Below are 26,260 nucleotides of genomic sequence, written 5' to 3'. Positions count from 1 at the left end.
TAGTGAAGATCTGGGAAAATGTTGCATTGAAATGTGAAAAATTAAGCTGTAGGTGTACTGTTACAATGAAATGAATCCTGAAGCAGGAATAAATGTGATTATATTTTTACTGCCTTATACTAGCTTATAAGTCAGTCACACAAAAGAGAGAAACCACAGTCTGGCGAGTCAACACACTCTTTTTCATCTTTCCTATGAGTAGAAAGCAAATTCAAGTCAAAATACCAACAAGCATAATGGTTAGTTAGTTATCCTTGCTCTTCCAGGAGGGAGGTTATTTCTGTGTAGCACAAGAATAGGGAAATCGTATAGTTAAAACATGCAAATTACACATTGCCCAGCAGTGGAGATAAGTGGTTTGGGACTTAGCAGGGTGGCAAAAGAAAGAATTGCCATCCATTAGGAAGGGGAGGGCTTTGGCAAAGTTGTGTAATTGGGGCCACTGGAGAATTTTGGGGCCAGTGTCCTTGGCAGGGATGAGCTGCCTGTGCTGCAGCCATAGCAGCAGATTTCCTGGCAGGCAGGTGTGATGGTGTGTGGCTGCACACCTGCACTATCAGCTAGAGGAGTGTGGGAGATTTGGCTCCAGTGGGATGTTATCCCACTTTTTGGATGCTCTGAAGAGGGTTCTGGTGTTTCCAGAGCAGCCTCTGCTTGATACATGAATGGGAGGCCGAGTGTGGCGAGGTGGTGCAAGCACAGAAGGACATGGGGCAGGATTTCTGTGCTTGTCTGCTCAGCTCTGAGGCTGGCCCATGGTCTCAGTGGCACTGGGGCTTTGTCTCTTGGTTTCCCTGCAGGGGACTGACCATTGCATCCCTGGAAGGGTGAAGTTAGCTTCAGTGCTGTAATTTCTCAGTGAAATCCACAAACCTCACTCCAGGTCTCCCTTTGGGTTCAGTGGGAATCACTCTGGGCTCAAAGAGCCAAGCTTAGCAGTGGGATTGATGACTTGGGATTTTATTGGAAACGGGCAAGGTTTTCACTGGTGCACCAGTCTTTCACATCATCCCAGACCTCCGGCAGGCTGGAGGTTGAGGTGGCAGCTTATATCCTGCAGACCTCCTCATCCTTTCAGGGTGTGGGTCTGAGAGTAGACATGGACTGGCTCAGTGCCTCTGCTGTCCTGTTCCTGCAGAAGCTTAGAATGGCACCTCCGTACACACCCTCCATCTGATCATCCACACTTGTTTTCACATTTCCATCTCCCTGGGCTTTGGCAGGTCCGACATCTCACTTCAGCTGCTTCCTGTCTTGTCTGCTTCATCACTGCTTCTTCTGTGCTCCTGCTCCAACCTCAGGTCCCACGTTCTTGCTTTTCTCAAGCACTCTTGTTACAAAAGTCACCCTTCCTTTCACTAAGCCTTTGAAGTTCATCTTTCAGTGAAATTCTGCTCTGCATGTATACAGCGTGTGTATTAATTGGTTGCTTCCTTTCCTTGAACTTCATAAAAAATTGGACATTTTTGCGCTTTTTTTTTTTTCCCCCTGCATTCTCACTGAAAAATACTTTTTATTTTTACTACTTACATCACACTATCTTTTCAAATCCCATCTTGTTACCATACCTTGAATTCATGTAGGTATGGCCTACCATTGAAATGGGAGGAGGGAGAACACCTGGAAACAATGAAATAATAGTGCTCAGCTTCAGGGCAGTGGCTTCAGCAAGAACAGAACCTTTGTTCTTCACCCAGTTGACAGGGTGTTAGACATCACTGCAAAAGGGTGTTGTAGGTAGAAGTCTGAGGGACAGTGATGTTTTGTGTACGTTGTGGATGCCACTGTATGTGAGAGATAGTGTAGAAGGACACATTTCTCAGCTTTGACAATCAGCTTGTTAAGGATGGGATCATCCTCTAGGTTTGCTGTGTACAAAGTGCTGTGTAATGAAGCCCTAGCTGTTAGCCACTGGGAGAATAGTGTTGAAAATGATTGCTGTAATAGGTAAGATGGTAAATCTTGAAGGAGAATGGCTTAGTTGTTTTAATCCAAGCATCCCTGTTGAGAAATTATGGTGTTAAAAAATATGCTTACTGTTATTATTACTTATGTGTTACCTAGTTCTACTGTCATTGAAAATAACAGCAAAGACCCCAAGTGATTTTTTTTAAAGACTTAAGTCTCTCATGAGTAATTTCAAAATCAAATACATTTTTTGCCGTTACGACTGTTCATTTTTGTGCATCACTCATCATGGATGGTAAAATGAGGCTTGAAAGGTACTTAAACTGTGTGCCATTACAAACCTAAGCATCACTTTGACTAGATTCTGAAGAGTGTGTATGAATTTTCAGGAAAAAATAAACATACATACAGCCTTGCTTACATATTCCTTGATAAGTAATTAGAAATTACTCATTGCCTGAGTTGATCAACAGTGCAAATAAAACACAAAGCATCCACGGGAGGCAAATTTAGAGTTACTCAATTAATTTGGTTGCATGGGGTTTAAGTCAGAAAGACTTTGTCAATTGGTCTCTACCTTGCTAGATGGGTCTCTAAGGGTACGTTTCCATAGTTGAAATTTGGCAAAGCAAGGAGAGCTGGCAGAGCTTGCTTTTTGGGCCTCCATGGACCCCTTCAGGTCATTCTGGTTGAGCTGCTGTCACAAAGTTTGACTCCCCATCTCCAGGTCATGTTGTTCTTTGATTCCTATAGGTTAGAGAGAGGGTTAATGCATCAGGACTTTAGAATCATAGAATTATCTGGATTGGAAAGGACCTCTGAGATCATCAAGTCCAACCCTTGATCCACTACCGCTGCAGTTACCAGACCATGGCACTGAGTGCCACATCCAGTCTCTTTTTCAATATCTCCAGGGATGGAGAATCCACCACTTCCCGGAGCAGCCCATTCCAATGTCTGATCACCCTCTCTGTAAAGAAATTCTTTCTAATGTCCAACCTAAACCTCCTCTGGCACAACTTAAGACCGTGCCCTCTTGTCTTGCTGAGAGTTGTCTGGGAAGAGAGACCAACCCCCCCCTGGCTACACCCTCCTTTCAGGGAGTTGTAGAGAGTGATGAGGTCTCCCCTGAGCCTCCTCTTCTCCAGGCTGAACACCCCCAGCTCCCTCAGCCCTTCCTTGTGCTGGATCCCTTCACAGCCTCCTTGCTCTTCTCTGGACCTGCTCCAGCACCTCAATCTCCTTCCTGAGCTGAGGGGCCCAGAACTGGACACAGGACTCAAGCTGTGGCCTCACCAGCACTGAGTACAGGGGCAGAATCCCTTCCCTGGTCCTGCTGGCCACGCTGTTCCTGATACAGGCCAGGATGCCATTGGCCTTCTTGGCCACCTGGGCACACTGCTGGCTCATGTTCAGCTTCCTGTCAATCCAGACTCCCAGGTCCCTCCCTTTCAACACTGAGGGAGAAGCTTTCTAAACAACTAAAAAACTAACAAACAAAAACTCTTGGAAATTTTTCCATTTTTGCCATTATTTGAAACAGTTATAGCACTACGTCATTCAAATGACAGTTTAAATATATATTTTGGAAATGAGTATAAGTGTTAGTCACATAACACTGCATTGTAGTAATCGCAGACTGTAGTAGTGACATAGTTCAGACGTAACATGTTGTCCTACTTAAAATGCTGACGATACTGCTAGAATGATGTTATGTTTCATTCAAGCTGTGGCTGCACACAACAACCATGGAACCGAGAGTTCCAGCAGGAGGTCAAGTGAAAATGAAAAGGAAAAAAAAGTCTTCTGTGGGTTTTTGTGTGGGTTTTCCTTTTTTTGAAACGGTGCATTTGCAGTGCAATCGCACAGGTGATGCACCTGGAAGATACAAATTGCTTGTGTTTATTGCTTATAGCTGCTTTACAGCACTCCTTGAGTGACAGGAACACCTATGCAATCTGCTGTGATGAATGAGCCAGGAGCAGTGCAGCACTCTGGTGTTCTGGAGCAGAGTGCCTGCTGGGGCTTTGAATTTGGAAGCAATTACCATCTGATTAACTTTCTTTCTTTTTCTTTCTTCCTTTCTCTCTTCTTTTCTCTCTTCCTTTCTCTCTTCCTTTCTTCCTTTCTTTCTTTCTCTCTCTGGAGATTTTCTATGTTCGATCATTAGACTTGCTCCCACTAAAACCAGTTACTAGAAAAAAATTAGCAACCTGCAAATTTGACACATACCATTTGTTTTTATTTGTTGTCATATTCCCTTTATTCCTTTGCTGGTATCCAGAGTCCCAGAAGATGGTGCTTATCAAGAGCATTACTTTAGTTGTCAAGGCCTTGCAGGAAAATGAAGTTTGGGATTTTTTTAAAGGAGTGATAATAAAAAATATGCGGAGACCAAACCAAGAGGCTTTGTGTGTGGTTTTTTCGTTTCATTTTATCGTTGTCATACTACTTCAAACTGATCTTTACCATGGCAATAATTTATTAGCTGGTTTCCTTCAGTAGTTTCCTAAATCCATAAGCTGTAGAGCTCCATGGCACTATTTGGTTTCAGAAAGCTTTGTTGCCTGGCTGCAGATTTCTTAACTTGCTCCACTAAATCTCCTAGCCCAGTAATGACTGTTTTCTACAGAAATATTTTTGCCACATGACCCTGAGGATGTGTTTTTAATAGAACTTGAGAGTTATGACAGTCATGTTCCGTATTTTGCATTTCCATACAAACATAAAATGTAACCGCATGGCTGCTTGGAATTCGGTTTGAAAATAAATATGGCAAAACTGAGAAAATTTCCTTAAACAAATATAAGACATATTTATCTGAAACATGGTAAAATGCTTTCATGGTGAAAAGATTTTTAAGTGGTTTGACTATGCAAGGGCTTATATCTCTGAGGAAAAATGTCTTTTCTGTGATTTTATTTGATTTGGTTCATGGGCACCTCAAGGAACTGTAATTGTGTCAGTGACCTGCTCCAGCTGAAAAGAGTCTAGTGCTGTGAGATTGATTAACTGTTGGTTGAAAAAAATCCTGGCTTTCTGTTATTCTCTTGCTGCGGTCTTAAATATTTTATGGCAACACAGACAAGTTTGTGTGACAAATGTATGGTAAAATATTCCTGACATTGAATGCCAGAGCAGGAGTCATAAATAACTCTCCTTTTCATTTTCTTTAAATTACAGATGTGTGAGTCTCTGTCATAATTACACATGCCAGTCCGAGACTTAAATGCATTACACTTTATGCACTTGACTTATGAAACGAGCATTCGTCTTTGAGGAGGTGGGCCAAGTCTGACACTGCCTCGTGTAGCACAGAAATGGTTCGATTTATGCAGTCCTCCCTTCCTTCCAAATGCTTATTGATTACATAAATAAGTAGGCAATTTTTCTTTTTCAGAACTTTGCAGAAAACACTATGAATGAGCTCCTTGGCTGGTATGGTTATGATAAGGTTGAATTGAAAGATGGAGAAGATATTGAATTCAGGAACTACTCGGCAGATGGGGAAAGCCGCCAGCACATTTCTGTTCTCAAAGGTAATGAGACTTAATGTTTTTGTGATTGCACAAAGAAGGATTAATATCTCAACCTGTCTGAATTGGCATGGACTGGGAAGCATGTTCTCCTTCTTTCTTTGTGGCTGGTTTAAAGAAATGCATCAGAGGGTGCCTTCTGGTACAAGGAAGGCAGTAGGATGGGGGGGAAAATCACTTATCAAAGTTGCTGTTTGTAGTTACTAATGTATCTTCACCTTTATGAGCTGGTCGAAAGTCATGTACCTGTGGTACCAATAAACTGCTCACAACTGGAAAAAAGAGAGTGTTTTCCTAGCTTTGTGGCTTTAAGCAACCTTTTTGCTTCAGAAATTTAGGCTTTTTGTCTATAGCTTTTTAAAATGTTGAAAGATTTTGAGCTGGAATGTTCACAGCTTCTGTAGGAACCAGCATGAACATTCACAGAGGGCTCCTCAGGGATGTTTGTCCCTTTGCTGTCTTCTACAACTGCTGTACAAGTTCTCCAGGGGTGGAATTTGTTTGAAACAGTGCTGGATCTTTATGTCCTGTAGTAGGAGATAAGTCAAAATGTGAAGGCTGGGATCCAGTCTGTTTGTTCAGCCATCCATTTGATGCCTTCAGACTCCTCAGCCTGTACAGCAAATAGGCAGGGTCTTCAGAGTAAAAAGGGTAGCAAATGGCTGTGTCTTGACTTACACACAAGGGTTTTTGAGAGGTGAGGTAAAGAGAGGAAATTGCAGCTGCTTTTACTCTCTTGGACAACCACTTTTCACTGTGCTTGTGGCCATCAGTGTTTGGGGTTTTTTTCTGATGGCTTGTGTGCAACAGCACCACATGCAGTGAATGTTGCAGTGAGTACTGATACCAGAGAAACCTGTTCTGAGGGACACATGTGCAGAAAAAAGATGAGAAAAACAGAGGGAAGGTGAAGGAACCTGATAGTGTTAAAACTGGGTGTTTGCAGCTTGTTAGTTCTATAGTGACATTGCTGATCAATATTTATTTTTCATCGAAAATGCAGTGTCATTAAGCCACCCTTGAAGAAACCTATTCTTGTGTAGTAGTTCAATTCATTTATTTATGTTTTAATAAATAGATCTTTTATTGAATGATTTGTGGCTCCAGTCTATGCCTGATGAAACTTGTGATACACTTCTTTTATAGACACGATACAAATAATGTTTTATGGACACATGATACAAATAATGTTTTATGTACCAAACAAAGATGTTGATTGCCTGTGCCAGGTAGAAATTTTTTGTGTATGCAGTCTATGGGAAGGAAAAATCTGCGTTTCTTTTTCTGAGAAATGGGAGTAGAGGGACAAATAAGAATTACTTCCTGCCCCATAGCTGAGGTGCATTAGAGAATCCCGAAGTGACTGGGGATTAAAGAATTAAAATAATAACTGTCTTCATTTCATGCACACTTTGGTGTAATTTCAATATTTTGTTCCTTTCTTTAAATCCTTTCCATTACTTCTACTCATATTATTGATAGAGAATTAGAAGTCTTTTATTATTCAGTTTATGCTTCTTGCATTGGAGAAGTCACAGTATGCTGAGTGTGGCAACCATGCAAACTGTTAGAGTGAAGGACAGGAATAGGATGTCCTTGATTAAGTCAGACCTACTAAGGTCATGCATGACAAAATAATCCCACCTTTTGGGAAAACAGAAAAGCATGAGTTTGGTTTGGTTGTTTTTTTAAAAAAATGAATCGTTCCTGAAGAATATGGAAAGTAAAAGGGAAAATATCTGGGTTTTTTTGTGCCCTCTTTTTGTATTAGGGTAAGTGACTTAAGGTGATTTAGGTGAAAGTATGTAGAGGCATTTAAGAAATATACATGTCATACTGTACAAGGTGCTCTTTGTCTTTTACAGAAAACTCTTTGCCAAAACCAAAATTACCTGAGGACAGTGTTATTTCACCATACAATATAAACCCGAGCTACCCAGGGCTTGCTGCAGGAAATGGACTTTCAGACTCACCAGCAGGGTCGAAAGATCATGGGAATGTACCTATTATTGTCCCATTAATTCCACCACCTTTCATAAAGCCACCAGCAGGTAAATCCTTATAAATATTTAAAATTATTACTGTCATTGATGTTTGTCTTGGGATTGCTAGATCATGATATCTTTGTAAGAAGGATGATTTCAGAATTTTTAAGAAGCTGTCACAGGGAAATTTAAGACAGAGAGGGAGAGTAACTTTATTTGTTAATATTCTTGAAAAACTGCAAATCCAGGGACAACAAACTTGTGCTGCTTGTGACTCTGTGTGCTGGATTGTATTCTCAGCACTGCAATAACATCTGTTTTTAGAAAAAACAAAATTTTGTTTTGATGAATGACACTTTTAAATAAATGAATGGAAGATGATTAGATTAAAAATAGGCTCCACAAATAAAACGGTGAAAGAGACAAAGCCATCAAATCAATATCATGTCTTTATATCAGGTTAACAAGATCATCCTGGGAAAACTGTCTCTTGATTCTCATTGAAATCCCTGCCCATTGTCTCTTGAGTGTTTAATATGATCTTGACTACCCAGGAGACCGCACTGAGATGTTTTACATTTTCATTATATTTTTATCAGGAGTGATTTTATAACATGCCATTCCTCAGAGTTTGCATGAAAAATGATTTATGCCACGCTGCTTACCGTAATCTGTGAAAGTAACTCTTACGGCTACACCAGGGAGATTAATTGCTATCTCATTGTTTACTGCTGTATGTGGCACGATAATTGGTGAATTCAGATAGCAGAAGGCTTGGTCTTGCTTCCATGGATGTGCCTGGTGTTGTTGGCCACAAAAACCCCATGGGGGGCTCCAGGCTGGGGACAGAGTGGCTCAGAGCAGCCAGACAGAAAGGGACCTGGGAGTCTGGATTGACAGGAAGCTGAACATGAGCCAGCAGTGTGCCCAGGTGGCCAAGAAGGCCAATGGCATCCTGGCCTGTATCAGGAACAGCGTGGCCAGCAGGTCCAGGGAAGGGATTCTGCCCCTGTACTCAGCGCTGGTGAGGCCACACCTCGAGTACTGTGTCCAGTTCTGGGCCCCTCAGTTCAGGAAGGAGATTGAGGTGCTGGAGCAGGTCCAGACAAGAGCAAGGAGGCTGTGAAGGGATCCAGCACAAGTCCTGTGAGGAAGGGCTGAGGGAGCTGGGGGTGTTCAGGCTGGAGAAGAGGAGGCTCAGGGGAGACCTCATCACTCTCTACAACTCCCTGAAAGGAGGGTGTAGCCAGGGGGGAGTTGGTATCTTCTCCCAGGCAACTCTCAGTAAGACAAGAGGGCACAGTCTGAAGTTGTGCCGGGGGAGGTTTAGGTTGGATATTAGAAAGAATTTCTTTACGGAGAGGGTGATCAGGCATTGGAATGGGCTGCCCCGGGAAGTGGTGGATTCTCCATCCCTGGAGATATTTAAAAAGAGACTGGATGTGGCACTCAGTGCCATGGTCTGGTAACCACAGTGGTAGTGGATCAAGGGTTGGACTTGATGGTCTCAGAGGTCCCTTCCAACCCAGACGATTCTATGATTCTGGATGCTCTTGGGTGGCTGACACACAGAGGAGTACAGGGGGACCTTCAAGACCCAACCGAGAACAGTTCCTCTCAGCACACAGGGAGGCAGCATGGCCAAAGAGACCCCACCAGCTGTGAGGATGCTTAACCAGAGCCAGAACAGCTCAAGGGATCAGGTTCTAGATGTTAGATGGTCGCCACTGCCCTTAGTTGTGTTGGCTGAAGGAAACTGTAAAATACAGATCAGTCCGAGGAAGTGTTTGCCTGTTGACAGTCATGTGAGACAACAGTTGCCCCTTCCCCAATGTTTTATGTGCCATCGAGTTTTATCTCTAAAGAAGTATACTAATATGTTATGAATAATTTTCAAATGGTACTCCATACACATTCCCTGCCAAAGACTTTTCATCTATTTTATACGATATTTGCTAATTACCAAAGCTATTTGGGTCCATTCCTGCAGCCTTTACACAGCTAAAGATCTTGAGCCATATGGGCTGGATCCTCAGCTGTTGTTGATTTGGCCCTAAAGCTTTAATCAAGGGCTTGTGCCATCCCAAGCTATTTTCTCCTCCAGTCTGACTCATGAATGAATCCAGAATGCTGAATTTGTGGTACACGAACACAAAGCTATAACATGCATTGTGCAAAATGCCACAGTTGCTGGATTTTTATGATATCAAACAAGCAGGAGGAGATGGAAATATGAAGTAGAAAAACAAATTACTGCAACAGTAGTTAAATGGACACAGGAGACCCTTGACTAAGTCAGCTGCCTTCTGTTCTTTGCCCATCCAACTACTGTGTGTAATACCATGCTTTTTAAATGTAGCAGGTTCATGTGCAGAGAAGGATTTTTCCTAAGTAATTTCCTCTTTAGATTTTTAATGTGTTAATTCATAACAAATATCATTGTTTCACTTGCATAGGGGATAGGAATGCATAACCTCTGACTGCTCTGATTTTAGCCCATGGTCAGTAATGACTGCTAAATTATCATGACTTCTGAGCAGATGAGCATATTTTTCTCACCTTTGTTTTAGAGAGCAAAGTTTGTGAGGACCAGAGGGGGAGGAGAACCACAACCTTTGTGCAGTTTGCAGTACACATCAGTGGTAATTGTTTTGTTTTATCTTAGGGCGTAGGTGCCCTAGTCATGATCACCCCAAAGAGCCTGGCAAGAAACAACTGGTGAATACAAGTAGAAAAGGGAGTACAAAGGAGGCAGGAGAGCCAGTGTGTGAGGCAGTGGTCTTGGCACTGCACTTTGACACCGATTTGTGGGCACTACATCAAAGCACAAAACTTCAGAGTGATACAAAGCCAGACAAGAGTAACTCTGGGATGTTTTTCTCAGAGCCCCTCAGAGGCACAGGGGATGGCTTTGGAAACAGCACAAAGGTGCTGCTTTGAGTCGAGCAGGCAAATGAAAAAGACTTGCATCATTAATTGCTAAAGCTGAAAGTCACCATTTTCAATATGGAAGGGAGAAAGGCTCCATGACTGACCTGCCACAATATCAGAAGCAGTTCACATTTCATTGAGTTAATAAATGAAGAAAAGGTAAAGAAGGGAGAGGCAGAAGGAGTGTAAAAGAAAGCTTCAAGGTTAAAATACTGGGCAGAGAAAGGGATTTTTGCAGCACATTTTGAATGGACACACATAGGAGAATTTGGAATGAGCCCAGGCTTTGTGGAGGGGTGGGTGTCCTAGTTCGAGCCAGGACAGAAACAATTTTCTTTTCAGTAATTTTACTTTTCAGTTAGGTGTCTTCTAAGTAACTGCACTTACTGAAATTAACAGCATGTTTTTCAGTCAGTGTCTTCTTCAAGCCTGATAACACTCAGTGTTTATAGTTACTGCTGGAGAATGGTGTGCAAACAGGCTCTTGCTTATGATTATTCTGGTAGAAACCAAGGTCACTGCTTGGTTCTGCTCAACTCCTTATTTCCTGGAAGTGAAAGGGAAGGTAAAGGGGAAATACCTATCACCCTCCTGTGGGAGAAGTGGACCAGACAGGTGACCCAAAGTTGACCAAACACAGTATTCCATCCCATATGCATCATACCTGGTGTAAATCTGTGGGATCATGAGGGTCAAGCTCTTTTTGTCCATGGCCAGAGAGTCCTGAGACTCCCTTCCTTTTTCTGCCTTTGATCCTGATCTGTGCATTACTGAATCCGTGTGTTCCTGTGTCCATGCCCCATCTACCACTGAGTCCAGGAGTCCAGTCTGGGATTTTCCCAGGGCCCACCCTGCAGCCTTGATGCTGATGTGAGCTTTTAGATATCGTATAGAAAAAAAAATCTGTAAGATTTAAATACAGCTCAAAAGAGCATGCCCACACGCAAATCGTGAACCTGAAGGACAGGAAAGATAGAGTTCACTGTTATTGAGCAAATAATGAGAGTGATTATTCAGGGAGAAATTATTAAGACTTAAATTCTTGCCATATTGATTCTGAACTGAAGGGTCAGCACCAGTGAAGAATTTTCAGAGAGACAGGCTGAAGTATTCATTTGGACAGGACAGCAGAGGTCTAGAGAGGGTAAGCAGATCCAAGGAACAGTCACAGTGAATTACAAGGTGAATAATTTTTGCTGGTAAGAATCTATACAGATAGAAAGGAGAAAAGAAAGAACAGAGCATGAGGATGCGCACAGAAGCCTGAAGGAGACATAGGAAGGACTGAAAGGTGCACTCTGGTATCTGGGGGATCAGCTGGGGAAGGCAGACTCAGGAGGCCAAGGGAAACAGGATCTCCAGGGAGGCATGTGTGATTCTTTGTGTCAGGTACAGCTGCCAGCTAGAGAAGGAGGAAGGAGTACTGATCCTGAACTAATCTAGATGCAGTTGTTGAAGATTTCAGCAGGTAAGGTGTCTTCCTTGAGCATACTGGAAAACTTCGAGCAGTGTCCTATCTGCATTCATACTTAAAACAAACAGGCTAAAGCTATAAACATTAAACAAAATTACCTCTTTCCCTCACATTTATTTTACAGTAAATATTTTTTTTCTTGCTGGAAAACAAAATAATTTTGAGTAGTCTGGCTAAAATTTTGTCTCTAAGCTGTCTGTTCAGCTCTGTTTAAGTCAAATGAAATATTAGGTAAAAATTTGCTTGTACAATCCTACAAAACATTAGACTGCCAGCTGGGCAAACATGAACAGTTCTGATGAAGGCACCGTTACCTTGCTGTACCCCACAATTACACCTGGAAAAGGCTGACTTGAACACATGGGTACTATGTGGTACATGGGCTGTCTAGAGACTCAGGTTATGACACTTTAGTGGAGGGTACTAAATCCAGTCCTGGGAGAAGCCTCCATGAGAAGGATGCTATAGTTACTCAGATCAGGATATTATTTGCAAGGGCACTCCACTGACCTGCACCACCAGGCAGACAGACCACAGTCAGGCAGTACCAGATCCAAAGATACTTTGTCAAGCCTTATCAGCCATCCAGCCTATATCTGGGAGCACATAAGAAGTCAGAGCTTTCTCCAGAAAGCTGGCATAATGGTCTTCTTGTGGCTTCTTGCTCAGCAGGCTGGTAGCTACGTTTAGTACTGGTGGCAGGAGGTTCTGAGTGATCTCGGGGGTTAGTCTTGAGTACAACCCATTGGTACAACTTGACACTAAGATTAGTCGTGCTGGGTATTAGAAGATTTTTTATTTTCTACAAAGCTACATAGAGAAAGAGTGGTTTTCAATATAAAAATTATGTAGAAATGGCAAGGAATGAAAAAACGGTATTCAGTAATGATCTGGAAATAGAAATCCCACCACAGCTGAATAGGGTGAACAGCCATAGTATGTGGCATTCCAACATCCTCACTTACTCTGCAGCCCTTAGCAAAGAGTAAACCTGAAAGAGCACTTGGGGTGACTTCCCCTGTGCTCGGGCAAGTTTAGACGGCTGTTGTTCAATGGGTTGAAGGAAGGCTAAAATCAAGACTAGTCAAAGAAGAATGCAAAAAATTCCTTCAATGCAGGTGAGAACATGCTGCCTCCTTCCCCTGGCACCTGCTGGAGGCTACGGTGTCTTAGTTTCCTGTTTTTTAGAAAGTGCTCTTTTGTTTACTTTCTCTTGTGATCCCCATGTCAGTGCCTTAGTAGGGAAGGTACAACCTGAGCTTGGTTGTCAGCAAAACCCTTCCCTTTCCTGCCTCTTCCTGTGCACAAGTGATGCTCAGAGTACATCGGCTGTTCTAAGCACCCCAAACAAGAACCAGCTCCCTGCCATGCTGCTCTGCAAGGGCAAGGTCACTGGCAAGAGACACAGTGGAAGGCAAGGATGAAACAGAATGATACCACACAGTTGACTGAGCTTTCCACCAGGGAAAAAGGTACAAGGGAAAGAGGATTCTTCTTCCTCCTCCTTAAGGTTTTCACAAGACAACAAGCACATTTGGTTCAATGGTTTCCAAGTGTTACTGATTGGGGTTGTACCAAAATTTATCAGGAACTAGCAAAAATAAAGGAGGAATGGGCTGGAGGAACTGTATCTGATGAGGCAAAATGTCTTTAAAGAGGAGCAGAAACAATTCCAGTATAGAGTACCTTGTAAGACAAGCCTGTGACCTAACTTGGCAAGGAAATGTCATATTCAAATGCTAAACTGAGGAGCAATTAGATATTTTATGGAACAGAACAAGTGATTTTCTGTGTTATAGCTTAACATAACTTCAATTCTAAAGTTTATGGGATTTTTTGGTAAATAAAAGTGCACATGAGTAACCTGGTGCGTCAGCAGGGCTGATGTGCCACAGCATGTGGGTCTAAACAGTTGCTGCCCTATGAACACTCTGGAACTGTCTGCTGTTACCCCTCTCAATATTTAAATTGTATTGGAGGAATCTGAAAGCAGAAAAGATGTTTTAAATGGTAGTTAGCAGGGTAATAAAGTGATTTCCAAGATCATCTGTCTGAATTCACCGAAGAATTGGTTCTACATCTCTATTACCAAGAATGCTGATTTCAGGCAGAACCCAGTGGCAATTTTCCCTAAATAAAGACCATACTATCAGATTTAATTAAGATTATATATTGAGAAGACTTTCATTTTACTACCCTTTGGATCCTGTTTCAGGGTTTCCCAAATCTTATTCCAGCTGCTAAACAGAATTACAGTTTCTCTAACTGCAGGTTTAGCTGCTTAATAAGCACTGAAACAAATCCTACAGTCACTACTCTTCAAATTCTTTCTCATTTTCAGTTTGAAACATTGTCTAATTTACACTGATCATAGGGTTATTAGTGCTTGTGTTTTAAAACGCCAATGTTTGCCAGGATGCCTGCCCCATCTAGCCTGTTGTTGATGTCTTGTGCTCATGTCTTGGGCCAAGAGTTTCCTTTGTGCTACAAAGAAAATCACAAAGTCCACTTAAGCGCTTTAAAAGCATGTATTAAAAATACACAGGGAGTTCCCCCCTTATTAGCTGAAATAGGTGCTTTTTTGTATGCATGTTTAAAACCTGCCTAAATACCAGTTTCTATTTGTGTCGAGCATTCAGTACTTACTCAACTATGCATGAAAATGTGCATAGAAAATGTAGGCAAGCCATGATTCCCTAAAACAATTTTGTAAAAGGAGCTGGGACACTCTGCTTTATTGGCAGAGAAGTGAACTTCAAGAGACTGGTCCTTAAAAGGGAAAGCAATGTAGAGCCCCTGAGGTATTTCCATAGTGATAGCTGCAGCAAGCTTTCTATTGTCAGCCCTATTTTTTAATCTTCCTCTCATAATTGCTTTTTCCAAGGTACTTTTTATGCCTAAAGTCACAGCCCCCATCTATTTAGAGGATCAGCACAAGGGGGTCTGCAGCAATATCTCAGGAGTTTTTTTTCCTTATTTTTTTAGTTCGTGATTAATCAGACAAAGCATCTTGGATGTAAGGACAATGACTGAAACAGTTCTTCTGCCTTGCATGTGATCATCCATCCCAAGAACTGCTTTGGGGGAGAAAATCCAAACACATGGTCCTTGGTTTTTTTCAGTGGCAAGGTGGGGTTTCATGAGCAGCCAGCAAGTAACTCAGAATTAACCATTCTGAAATCCTGGCAGGTCCCAGTGGAAACTGAGCCCTTATTGTTAATTGCTGCAGATGCTGGAGTCAAGGTCTTACTTCTTTAAGAACGAGGTTTTGCAGCTTTTAATTAGAAAGCAGTAGTGAAAGCAACTTAAGTATTTAAAGATGTATGCCAGTGGATTGAGCACAGTTCTGAGAGTGAGGTAAAAGGACTATTCTAGCTCTCAAAAAAAAACAGAGCAGAGAAAAAAAGGAGAACTGAAGAAGCAGTAGTGGCACACATGGTTGCTGAGAGTTGTGGTGGAAGCAAACACACATGCCAGGGAGAGATGGACAGTAGAGAGAGACTGAAGAGAGATGGGATGCCAAAATCTTTTCTGTTTCAGGTCACAGATACAGCTGCAGCCAAGGTACAGGTTTCACATGGGCTCACTCAGTCCTGGGGATGTGTCCCCTCTGAGATCTCAGTCCCAAATCCCGTGCCCTTGTGGTCTTCCTTCTGCTCAACAGGTCTTCTGCAGTACTGCAGTTGGGCACCTTCAGGAGTGGTATTTTCTTCTTGCAAGAGTTGAGTATCTCCCACTGAATTTCATGCAAGGAATTGTGGAAAGTGAAGTTTTGGAGTACTTGTCCAGCGATCTTCATCATCTGCAGGATTAGAGCTGTAGTTGTATTTAGTTTCACCCAAATTCTTGAAACTGGAGTTAAAGTTGAAAATGCGTATTAGTGACTTCAGAACTGTATTAGTAGAATATTGCAGTCTAAAAATTAGTAAACTGACCAGGATTTAACTCCCAAACTGTAGAACTTTTAATATCCTTTTAAACACTGTAGGCTATGCCAGTTTCCTTAGATAAATGGGCAGAGCTGTACACGATGGATTTACTTTATACTCATTGACTACCTTCTCTTCCCCCCACCTCTCCAAATTATGGCTCCATACAAGATCGAGTAGTCTAAACTGATGCTCACAGGGTTTAAGAGGAACAATTTCCTGCAGCTTCTTCATGCTGGTTTGAAAAGAAAAAAAAAATACCAAACATTCTGCTTAATTAAGACCTAAAGAGGCGGTGCAAACTTTTGATGATTAATTGAAGCATGCTTTAGACTGATGCATATTTAGTTATTATAATGTGATAATTTTATCTTGTTATACAAACTGCTCCCTTTGGGAACATGATTTAACACTGCAAACATTCTGTGTTTATTGCATTGTTCATTATGAAAAGTACACAGGCTAAAAACCACAAGGAGATGTATCTGAACAGTATCTGTGCAGCGGGTGCAGGGAGTTCTTCTTCCACCTGTAATGACACAACCCAGAGGCAGAAAAACACCATACTGGAGCTCCAACAACAGCTCTCCCTATGAAGAGCTGAGAACTCAGAAAAGCAGAGGCTGGAATTTCAGATCTTGTACTGTATGTGGAAGGAATATGTCTTTCTATTACCTGGTGTAATTATGGAAGGCAGCGGTAGGCATGTTCTGCTGAAACTCTCCTGTTATTACTCATTTGTTGCTGTGCCAACTCCTCTTTGTCTCACCTGTGTGAGTACCCATGCTACCTGTTGTAAGTGTGACAGCTCTGTGAACATGCTAAGCACATTGCAAGAGCAGGTTATAAAGTCACATAAAGCCCAGATGGAGAAAAAAAAAAGAGAAAAATTGTTAAAAAATATTTTCTTTCACTTCAAAGTGATCTGTACCAGGACTTGCAAATGTTATTTTTGTACTTTACAAACATGTGTCAGCTTAGCTATGTGAGTCCTGAAAGTGATGGTGACTGATCTTCATCAGAAGAGCTGCTCCAGTGGGAGCTCACATGATGGACAAGAGGCATGCTGTCAGGATAAGCTCATGTTACTCAAGCGGATATGCTAAGCTAGGCTGCCAGCAAAAGTTTGTCTGTGAGCAAAGGCGAGCATTGCTGTTATGGTCTCCTGATATGTTTGTTGTGCAGAAACCTTCTTAGTGCAGACCTAATCAGGAAAAGAATTTAATAAAGAATCAAGACTGATAAGCAGTCTCAAACTACTGGACTTTAAATTCCCTGCTTCCTTGCTTTCTTGTTGTAGTAGGTTCTTCTTGCTGAGTCCTCTAGCGATGAGTATTTGAGAGATTTTTCTGAGAGGAGGACAAGAGTCTGGTAAAGTGATTTTTAAAGAATTTGGCCTTAAAAAACAAAAGCATGTGAAAAAATGGGAGGAATCTTATCTTAAATAGGAGGTTTCTTTTTTTTTTTTTTTTTTTTTCCCCCACAATTTCTGCTCAGATCTCTACTGCAACCAGTGTTAAGAAGGAAAGCAAATGATCAGGTTTGGATCTTTATCGTTGTCCCCAGCTTCAGTGCACTCCCATAAGCCACAGGGCATGGCTGTGGTCCTTTCCTTTGCCATTATTATCTTCACTTGAAGCTAAAAGAGAGGGAATGGTTTTAAAGGAAGTCTCTCCCAGTGGACTATACAGGCCTCTTATTGAGGGTCCAGAGGGAATGAGCCAAGTAATACTGGGGTGTTTTCTTTTTTTGCCTGATGAATTGCATTACGTGACATTAAGAGTTGCATCAAAAATTTACTTGGGCAAACCAACACCTGAAGGAACAAGGGTGAAATATTAAATATAAATTATATATATAAATATATAAATTTTATATATAATATATAAAAGTGAAATATTAGTGTGCTGTTCCAGGAAGGGCACTCTCTGAAGCGCTGTTGTTTCCTGTCTGGTTTATGTGGCTGCATTCATGTAATCCTTTTGTAGCCATGTTTCCAGGTGTTCTAAATGGAAGAGGCATCTGGTTTTATTGTTACAGTTACTAGTAAAATGACTGTATTTTATATGACCATTCTTTGATGACTGCTGGGGAAAGGAGTAGAAGAGAGAATTCCAAGTTCTTTATATTTAGGCAGACTCTTCCTCTCCCTTTCTCCCTTCTGGATATCAACTGTCTCTTCCCAAAAGTGAAAGCAACCAAACCTGGACCATTCTCTGCTGTTTAATTGATGATCAGCTCACAAGTGAAGCAATGCTATTTCAAAGGACTCACCTTGAGGTGGTGGTCAAGGTCTTCTGGTGAGGGCATTGGAAGACAACAACCTGGCAGAGCAGGTGCCTCTCTTTCTCCTCTCCCCTTCTTGCCAGGGACTTAGAGGATGTTTTTGTCAGAAGGAGGTGGATTGAGGCTTACTGCTGTGGATAGCCTCCTGCTGAGAGATGTCTAATACATCTTTTCCATGGAAACTGTTGATGCTGCTGCTGGGATACTTTGTAATTGAAAATGGACAGCTGTGTTCTTTCTTATCACCCATGGGAGACGGTTCATGGATGTCAGTGAATAGGGGGTTGAATGGTAGCTGTGGTGCTTCTCCTATAAAGTTGCACATGAAAGCCCCCAAGAATTCCAGTGGTGGAGCTCTGTGCTTCTCCTTAAAAACAGTGCTTCAGATGAGTCAGCCTGCTTGAAAAAGAGGTACTCCAGCACCTGCTTTGCCTAGTGAACTCTTTTTCATCTCTGTAACTTTCTTTTTTCATTTATGACAGTTACTCTCACCAGAAATGAAGCCTATTATAAAGGTATCTCCTGCTTTCCAGAAAAATATATATTCTTATCAGAAGTGTGTATGATGCTGTTATCTGAAACAAGAGGTTGCCATCTCTTCCCTCCTGTTGTCTTGATACATTCAAAGGGGCAAGTTCAGTCTGTAAGGAATGGCTTTCTTATGGTGGAAAAATAGTTGAATTGGGACACTGTTGTAAAAGCTTTAAATGGCTTGGGATAAAAACAGTGGGATGAACTGTTGGGCTGTGCTGGGGTACTTAGAGTCCTGGCCCAGCCTGGTCCAAAGAGAAAGCTGTGACAGCACCATGCACTTCTGTGCATCTGACTGAGATACAACCCACTCCAGGGCAGGCTCCTTCACCCTATGGATGGCTGGTCATAACTTTGGCCAAATTGTTTTGATTTCCCTTGATGTTCAGTGTGTGAAAGCATTTTTAATATTGGCAAATCTCACACTCAAGGATAAGTGATAACATAATGCATTAAACACAAATCCATCTTATAACCTAACTTTAAATATAGGTTTAAAGGTAGATGATTTGATTAAAACTAAAAGGTCATTATTTTATATTGTACAGTTTTATTTGTGGCTATAAATCATAACACAATTTGTGGAAGGAAAAAAAAAAGTTATTAAACTGGCAATATTTATTCCGTTAAGGTGAATAAAATGCAGCACGTAGTTCTGAGTTATGATAGCTGGGGAAAGGAGCCAAATCACTTTGCTAAAAATTAGTTTGCCAATAATTTTACAGAACGATGACAGCGTAGCTTCAAAAACAAATCCTTTATAGGGAAATGGGATGGCTGCATGACAGACTCTTTGAGCTATGAATTCTCCACAGCTCATGGACTTTAACAATTAGTCTTTGGGGATATTTTTTATTTTCCAGAAGTTAGACAATGGCTGCTGTCTGTAACTGCAAGGTCATGATGTATCATAGGCTGGACATAAGAATTGAAAAACTCTGAGTTTCAAGTCAGAAAGATTCCTGCTAACTTACTGTCATCTGTTTCGGAGGCTTAACTATTCGCTGCCCTCATCTGTGAAGTTGGGGTTGGAATGATGGCCACACAAGGATATCGCTAGCAGTAATAAACCCTGTTCATTTTTTGGTTTTTTTTTCTCACATGGTAGAAGGCATACATGCCACATTTGTAACACAAATTAGTGAAGAGCTCAAAAGTCACTTAGGAACTTTGTGTGACTGATGGGCGTAAAGACTGGAAAGCAACCTGGCAGACTTTACTATAGTGCTGCATCTTCCATCTTGCTTGAGTCTGTATTTCTGTGACTCCTATATTCACACAAAAGCTCCCTGTTCTACACGCTAGAGAAGGTCTATTTTCATGTTCCTTCTTATTTGGAAGAGGCCTCTTGTTAGAGACCTGCCTTGGTGCCTTTCCTTCTGGATGTGTTTTATCACCGGGTTGCTGAGCCGAGCACCTCAGGGGCTCACTACAACAGACTGTAAGCAGCAAGAACAAAGTGGCAATACTCATTAAGCCTTCTAGTCTTGGTTGCTTCTTTAATAAAGATTTGGGCACTCTTAAACATGCTAAAAACCTCTTGAGATTTCCAGATCTTTTTCAGCAACGCACCATTTTAAAAGCTAATAAATCTTTCCCAGCCATTTTAGAAGCTTTGCCAATCTGCTGAGCCTGGCTGGCACAGGTCAGTGGCTGCCTGAGGACGGAGCTGGTGATCACAGGCATGCACAGTTCTGCTCTCAGGCAGGGAGGATTTAGAAATAAGATGAGCCAGTGCTGGTTTGATCTAGGAGTAAGCGTGCAGATGTCTGAGGAAGGTGTTTGCATCTCGTGTAAATGTTGTTCTTGTATTTCTGTTGTAGAAGATGATGTGTCAAATGTACAAATAATGTGTGCCTGGTGCCAGAAAGTTGGAATCAAGCGCTATTCCCTGAGTATGGGAAGTGAAGTGAAATGCTTCTGCAGCGAGAAGTGCTTTGCAGCTTGCCGAAGAGCGTATTTCAAGAGAAATAAGGTAAGAGAAATAAGGAAAGATATAACCTACATAGACGTAGCTTTAATCAGGCCCAGCCTGGGTCTCATTTAGCATCTAATAGAAGCTCTTTTCTTTGGTTTCCTCTGTTTCACCTAGTCCCTCCGCTTTCCATCTGTATTATCTGTTGGGCTGTTAGTCCTTTACTAACTCTGTTTCTTTCAGTTTCCTTCAGCTTGATGCTTGGGTTTTGTGAGAGCCAGGGAATTTAAAATCTAATAAGCAATAATGTAAAACTCCCAGTTTGGCCTCAGAGTCTCCAAATACTTACTGCATAAACACAGCCAAGAGGAGGAATCATGAAAATAGGCTAGAGGAGGGTTGTATATGCCCTATGACACGGATCATGGCTAGGGGGCAGATGTTTTTAAGGCCTAATTCTGGCTCCCATCACAATAGCTGATGCTTTCCCACTGCTGCTAGTAAGCTCTAGCTTCATTTTTTAAAACTGTATAATTACTAATAAGTTATAATTGCTGCAAAATTCAGAGACTATACAGGTTCTGGGTTGTGGCAAACAATGTGAGAACATCTACAGTAGCATGATAACCCCCCTACTCAATTTAAATTTAACTGTCTAAAATTAGAATGCAATTCTAATATTGCATGTCTACAAAAATTGCTGTAATCACTGAAGTACAGTGCCTGAAAATGCCCTCCAGGTTACTTCAGCAGCTGTTCCTGCAGCAGAATGCATGATAGTTCATTTAGAGAAAAATAACAAAGGAAAGATCCAGCATTTTCAGTAGCTGAAAAAGTAACTGTGTCCTTTTTGGTGTTTAATAGTGAGAGTCTTTGGGTAGCCTTTATTGTCTTAGAAATATTTATTATTCATAAAACCCTTTACATTTTGTTTTTCTAAATGATGCCATTCTACCTCATGCTACAGAACATTCAAAACTTGTCAAGTTCAAACTGATTCAGGTCTCTAAATCTGGTCTATTACATCTGTGGTAACAACAAGTAAGTACATAGGAATCTTAGATGCAGGGTGCAATTTAATAGCCAATTGCCCTCCTTTATAAATCTGATCAATTCATCCTGCCAAGAAAAAAAAAAAATGCCTGAAGAATTAGATTGCAAAAATCAGTAGAGTGGAATTTTAGTGGCAGTCTTGGAAAATCAAGCTCATAATGCCTACTGGAGCAAACAGGCAAGTTAAAGCCACATGAGTCTTAAGTGAGGAGTGGTGTTTACATCCTTTTTATCCAGAAAAAGTGTTCAGGAGGGAAGTAAACGCTCCTTAGATGATCCTCATTTGAAAACTAGTTTTCATGGTTGCATGTGCACGTTTGTGCATGTGCAGTTCAATGTGACTTACAGTGTGTAAGACACTCTGGAGTGAGAGGAACCAGATCACTGTCAGCTTTTGCTCCTGTGACTTTCAGTCACTAATCTACGTGGGTAAGAAAATTCCTGGTAATGGAGGCATTGTCAGTGATCCTAGTTAGGTGGTCCTGTCTGTATGTCCAGCAGTGGCTACCAGATCATTTGGGAAGCCTGGGGCGAGGCAGATGAAAGAACAACCAGTTCGTTGTGGATTCTCCCTCATCTACATCTTAGATCCTGAAATATGAGGTTTTGATGCCTTATTAAAGGAAAATAAATACTTGTTAACATAATTAATAGGTGTACTTCAGCCTTCTACTAACCCATGAGTAGTAGGATTTAGTAATAGTTTATGGCCATGAATTAAATCAGTCAAGCAATATATGAAAAGGTTCCCTTTAACCTGATTTACAATTTATTACCCATGTGCTTTGTTGGAGGTCTTCTTGTCCTTATATTATGATAAAGGGTGAATTAGATTATCTAATTTCCTCTGATTCTCTTTCCTACACCTCTGTTAACTTCTGGAAGCCAAAAGATGCTGATTATTTCCATCCAGAAAGCTCTCTGTATTTTATTTTTTGTATATATCTAAGTAACAATTTATATTCCTGATCTTTTCATATACCATTATATCCCAGTGAAATTCCTATTCCTCAATAAAGAGGTTGCAAATTAACAAAATGTCATATGGGAGGACTTGGCAAAACGTGGCAAGATAACATATAATTGATAATGTGTTGGTTGTTGGCTCTACTTCAAAGCTAAGCCAGTGAGTCAAATTTTCTTCCTCTTTGCACCTGTGGAATCTGGAATTGCACAGGATCTAACCCAGCTGGGGAAATCTGGAGCTGCCCCTTGCATACGTATTTACAGCATTAGATGATTTGAGGACAGAAAAATTAGGAACTGCTGCTGTTAAATTAAGATGGGTACAGCAGAATCCAGCAGCCCCTCATGCTTCCTAATTTGCACTTCACCTCTTAGTAATAGAGTGGAGTTTTGAGGAAGAAGATCAAAGGAAAAGGCTGCAATAGTTTCAGATTTAACCACTGATCTTTAATGTTTTATTACTATTCCAACAGCATACCTGTCTTCTCCATGAGTCTAATGCTTATTTATGTATTTGAGGAGTTGTGCCACTCTACACTTTCTTATTTTTCAAACACAGAATTAAGATAGTCACGTTTCACCTGCCTTTTGTATGTTTTAAACAGCAGATCTCTGCAACAATATAGTGTTGTATTACGTTAGATATGTACAGCTTCTGCATTTCTGGGAGCTGATAGGACTTTGTGGTCACTTCATTTCAGGCTTGAATTTCCTAATGGGTTGTGCTGAGCAGTCTTCCCTCCCTCCCTGAGATAAGAAGTGCTGTAACAAGCACTTGCTCAAAATGAGAGGATTGTTTAAGCAGTAAGGAATAAGTCATCACTGGTGTCTCAGAATGGCAGTAAGTGATGCTGCAAATTACCCATCCCTGAATGCCAGTTGCTGTGTTCAGAATCAGAATATTTGTCCTCATCCAAGTAACAAACCCCTCTCCTGTAACCAGGGCAAATGCACACTGAAGGGATGCATGCCCACAGATTTCCAGCTGGGAGAAGGCTTGGCATGGTACTACCTTGAAGTGCTCCTGGAGAACAATGAAAGTGCTCCTAGAAGTCCCACATTAGGTGGGCACTGACTGCTCCCAACCTCTAACTCCTTCCCAGCCCGCTCCCACCATAGGTTTAACAACACTTGGGTGGGCTTGGGGGATGTTTGAACCCAAGTAGTTTAATCAGAGGTGCATATCAGTTCTTCTGCCTTTTGCCCCAGGGGAGTTGTGTCTGTTGGTGCTCCAGAAGCTGTGCTCCTGCAGCCCCTGCATCCATATGTAGTCAGGGTTATCAGGGTCCTTCACATCTTGAACAGGGAATTTGTAAGGAAAAAGAATTGCATGATGATAAGTTGCTTTTCTCAGAAGAAATGCAGTTTTTGCCCCAGATACCCTGCAGTCATGACCATTTAAAATTATTTATATTAGCAACCCTGCCTTGCAAGAATAGAAATATATATAAAAACTATAATGGGTCTTCTTACAGATTGCAATTTTGTCTAAGTTACTGGAAATGAATGAAGAAAAATTTGGGGATTTTACCCCTTTTGGCAGAGATGGAAGTGTTTAGGCTATAAACAATTTGGAAAAAAATGAAAAAAAACCACCACCACTCTCAAAGAAAAATAACCCAGATTTGGATTCCTGCTCCTGTTTGGTCTAGTATGCGTAGTCAAATGCATGTAATGAACTGGTGTGTAATGATAACCTGTTATGTGTAATAATACCAATTAAAAGGAAGTGTTGCAGGGAAAAGGGAGCTTTTCGTAGTAACATTTGTAATTGAAGATTTAAGATTTGAAGCTGTTCTGATGTTTCCTTCCTTAGAGATTTAATTTTATAGGCCAACTAATATGAAGTTAAGTACCAAAGAGGCACATAAGGGCAAGAAGCACTAGACCACCAAGTTTCAGAGTATTAAATTTAAAGGGAAAGATTGGATTAATAATTGGATCCAGCCAGTTTGAAGCCTGAAAAGATTAATTTTGAAATTAAGTTTATTGACTCAATGGGTCAGAAAACAATTTTATTATGACCAAATAGCCAAAGCTAGAATAAGAACTGAATTCCTAGAGGTTATAGGCTCTGTTGACAGATATATTAAAGAATAATTTACTTGATTTGACTAAGATATCAGAGACAAAGTGACTGCAAGGTTGTCAAGCTGTATTTTATACTTGACCTTGTTATAGTTTCACACTGCCTTTCAATCAGGAAGGAAGATGATAGATGTTTTTGTTTACAGTGCAATCAAATTTCATTTATAGCAATAAACAAAAAGGCATCAATCAAGAAGTAAAAGAAAACTGCTATTTAGCAGCACAGAGAAGTAAATGATGGCAGCTTCTTTCTCCCCATACAGGATAGTGATGGGCAGCACTGTGTAGGAGTCAGTAGAGCAGACAGGCAGCGTGGTTTATGCTCTTTTGTCTCATTTGTGTAGCAAGAACAAATGTGAACAATCAAATGGAGCTGTAAGAAGTTGTACACATGTATTTAATCCTGAGTTCTATTGCATTGGATAATTTCTGATGTTTCCAAATTGTATTTGAAGGCAGTCAAGTGCACACAGCACCTATATTCCCTGGTATGCCTTTGTACTCCAGCCTGTAATTAATATGGACATGTATATGAAACACATTCTAAAAACTGGGAGTAAACAGAAGCTATCATTTCTCCAAACTATTGCCAAGGGTTGTCAGAGAAAGCTATCTTAATTTCAAGCTTAATTGTGCAGCCTAACAATGCATAAGAAGTATTTAACAATCTTTCTGTTAAGTCAATTAAAAAAAAAAAAGTTACTTTCTTCTCGTTCTTATACACCTGCAAAATTTAATTTGTAAAACAATCGTTAGTCATGGAAGTCTGGAACATTTGCTGCAAATAATGCTCCTGACCAAAACCAAAAAAAAAAGAAAAAGGAAAAAAAAAAAGAAAAAAAAGCCTTTAGCTGCTACGTCTTTCTTTAGTCTATTGCCATAAAGTTTTGAAACACATGGGGCTCTGAATAGAAAACCTATTTAACTTGCATTAATTAGGTGTTCAGAAAGGTCAGGGTAGAGCAGGTGTCCCACCTGGTTTGTGTGAAATTGTCTGTGTTGGGTTCTGCAGAGCTGTAGAGAAGTGTGATTTCACAAGCAGTTCACAAAGGTGTAGAATGTGCACAAGTGCATTTATGTGTGTGCTTGTGTGTATGTGCACATCTGAGTGTGTGTGTGTGTTTGCCACAGGAGGCATTTAATAAGGCTTCTTGCAAATGTGTGAAGGTAGAAGGGGAAACAATGACAAACATCTCTATAGCTATGATTGCTCTGTTGGTAAATGGGTGCTGGTGAGTGAATGCAGATGAGGCTGAACCTGCAGAGGAAATAGTTCAAGCTTGTGGTACAATTGCAAACTTCTTTGAGGAACTATCTGGAGAAGGAGGGGAAAGGAAAATATCCCCCCCCTCAGAGAATATTTTTAAACTTTGTGGAGGGTAGAAGGCTGCAGATAGTGACCAAGGATGTGGAGCAGGTGTTGAAATATAAAGCAAATCCTGAGTTGTGCAAGAGCGTGTTGGCATCAGTCGAAAAGGAGAAGGGTCGACATCGCTGTCAAGCTGCCATCAGCTGGCCTCTTTACTTACTGGGTACTGAACCCAGAAATCTCATAAAACTCCTTCTCGAAACCAAAGCTGAGATGTTTGATGTTTACAAGAGGCAAATGAAATTCCAAATTAACCTACTGAGACCATCAGTCATAATATCTAACTGCT

General features: G+C 41.1%; 1 protein-coding gene across 3 annotated transcripts in view; it reads left to right on the top strand.

The window, feature by feature from the left end:
• SOBP (sine oculis binding protein homolog) overlaps nt 1-26,260 on the top strand; it is a 120,159-nt gene that overhangs the window by 5,188 nt on the left and 88,711 nt on the right. For all 3 annotated transcript variants that reach the window (XM_071741223.1, XM_071741221.1, XM_071741222.1), the window contains exons 2-4: nt 5,309-5,447; nt 7,310-7,495; nt 20,404-20,555. In XM_071741223.1, coding sequence (XP_071597324.1) covers nt 5,309-5,447; nt 7,310-7,495; nt 20,404-20,555 — 477 coding nt within the window. The remainder of the gene's footprint in view (nt 1-5,308; nt 5,448-7,309; nt 7,496-20,403; nt 20,556-26,260) is intronic.

The sequence above is a fragment of the Heliangelus exortis genome, chromosome 3, assembly GCF_036169615.1.
Source record: "Heliangelus exortis chromosome 3, bHelExo1.hap1, whole genome shotgun sequence".
In the NCBI taxonomy this organism is placed as follows: domain Eukaryota; kingdom Metazoa; phylum Chordata; class Aves; order Apodiformes; family Trochilidae; genus Heliangelus; species Heliangelus exortis.
Note: the sequence above shows the minus strand (reverse complement) of the source record. Positions and strands in the feature narration are given on the sequence as shown.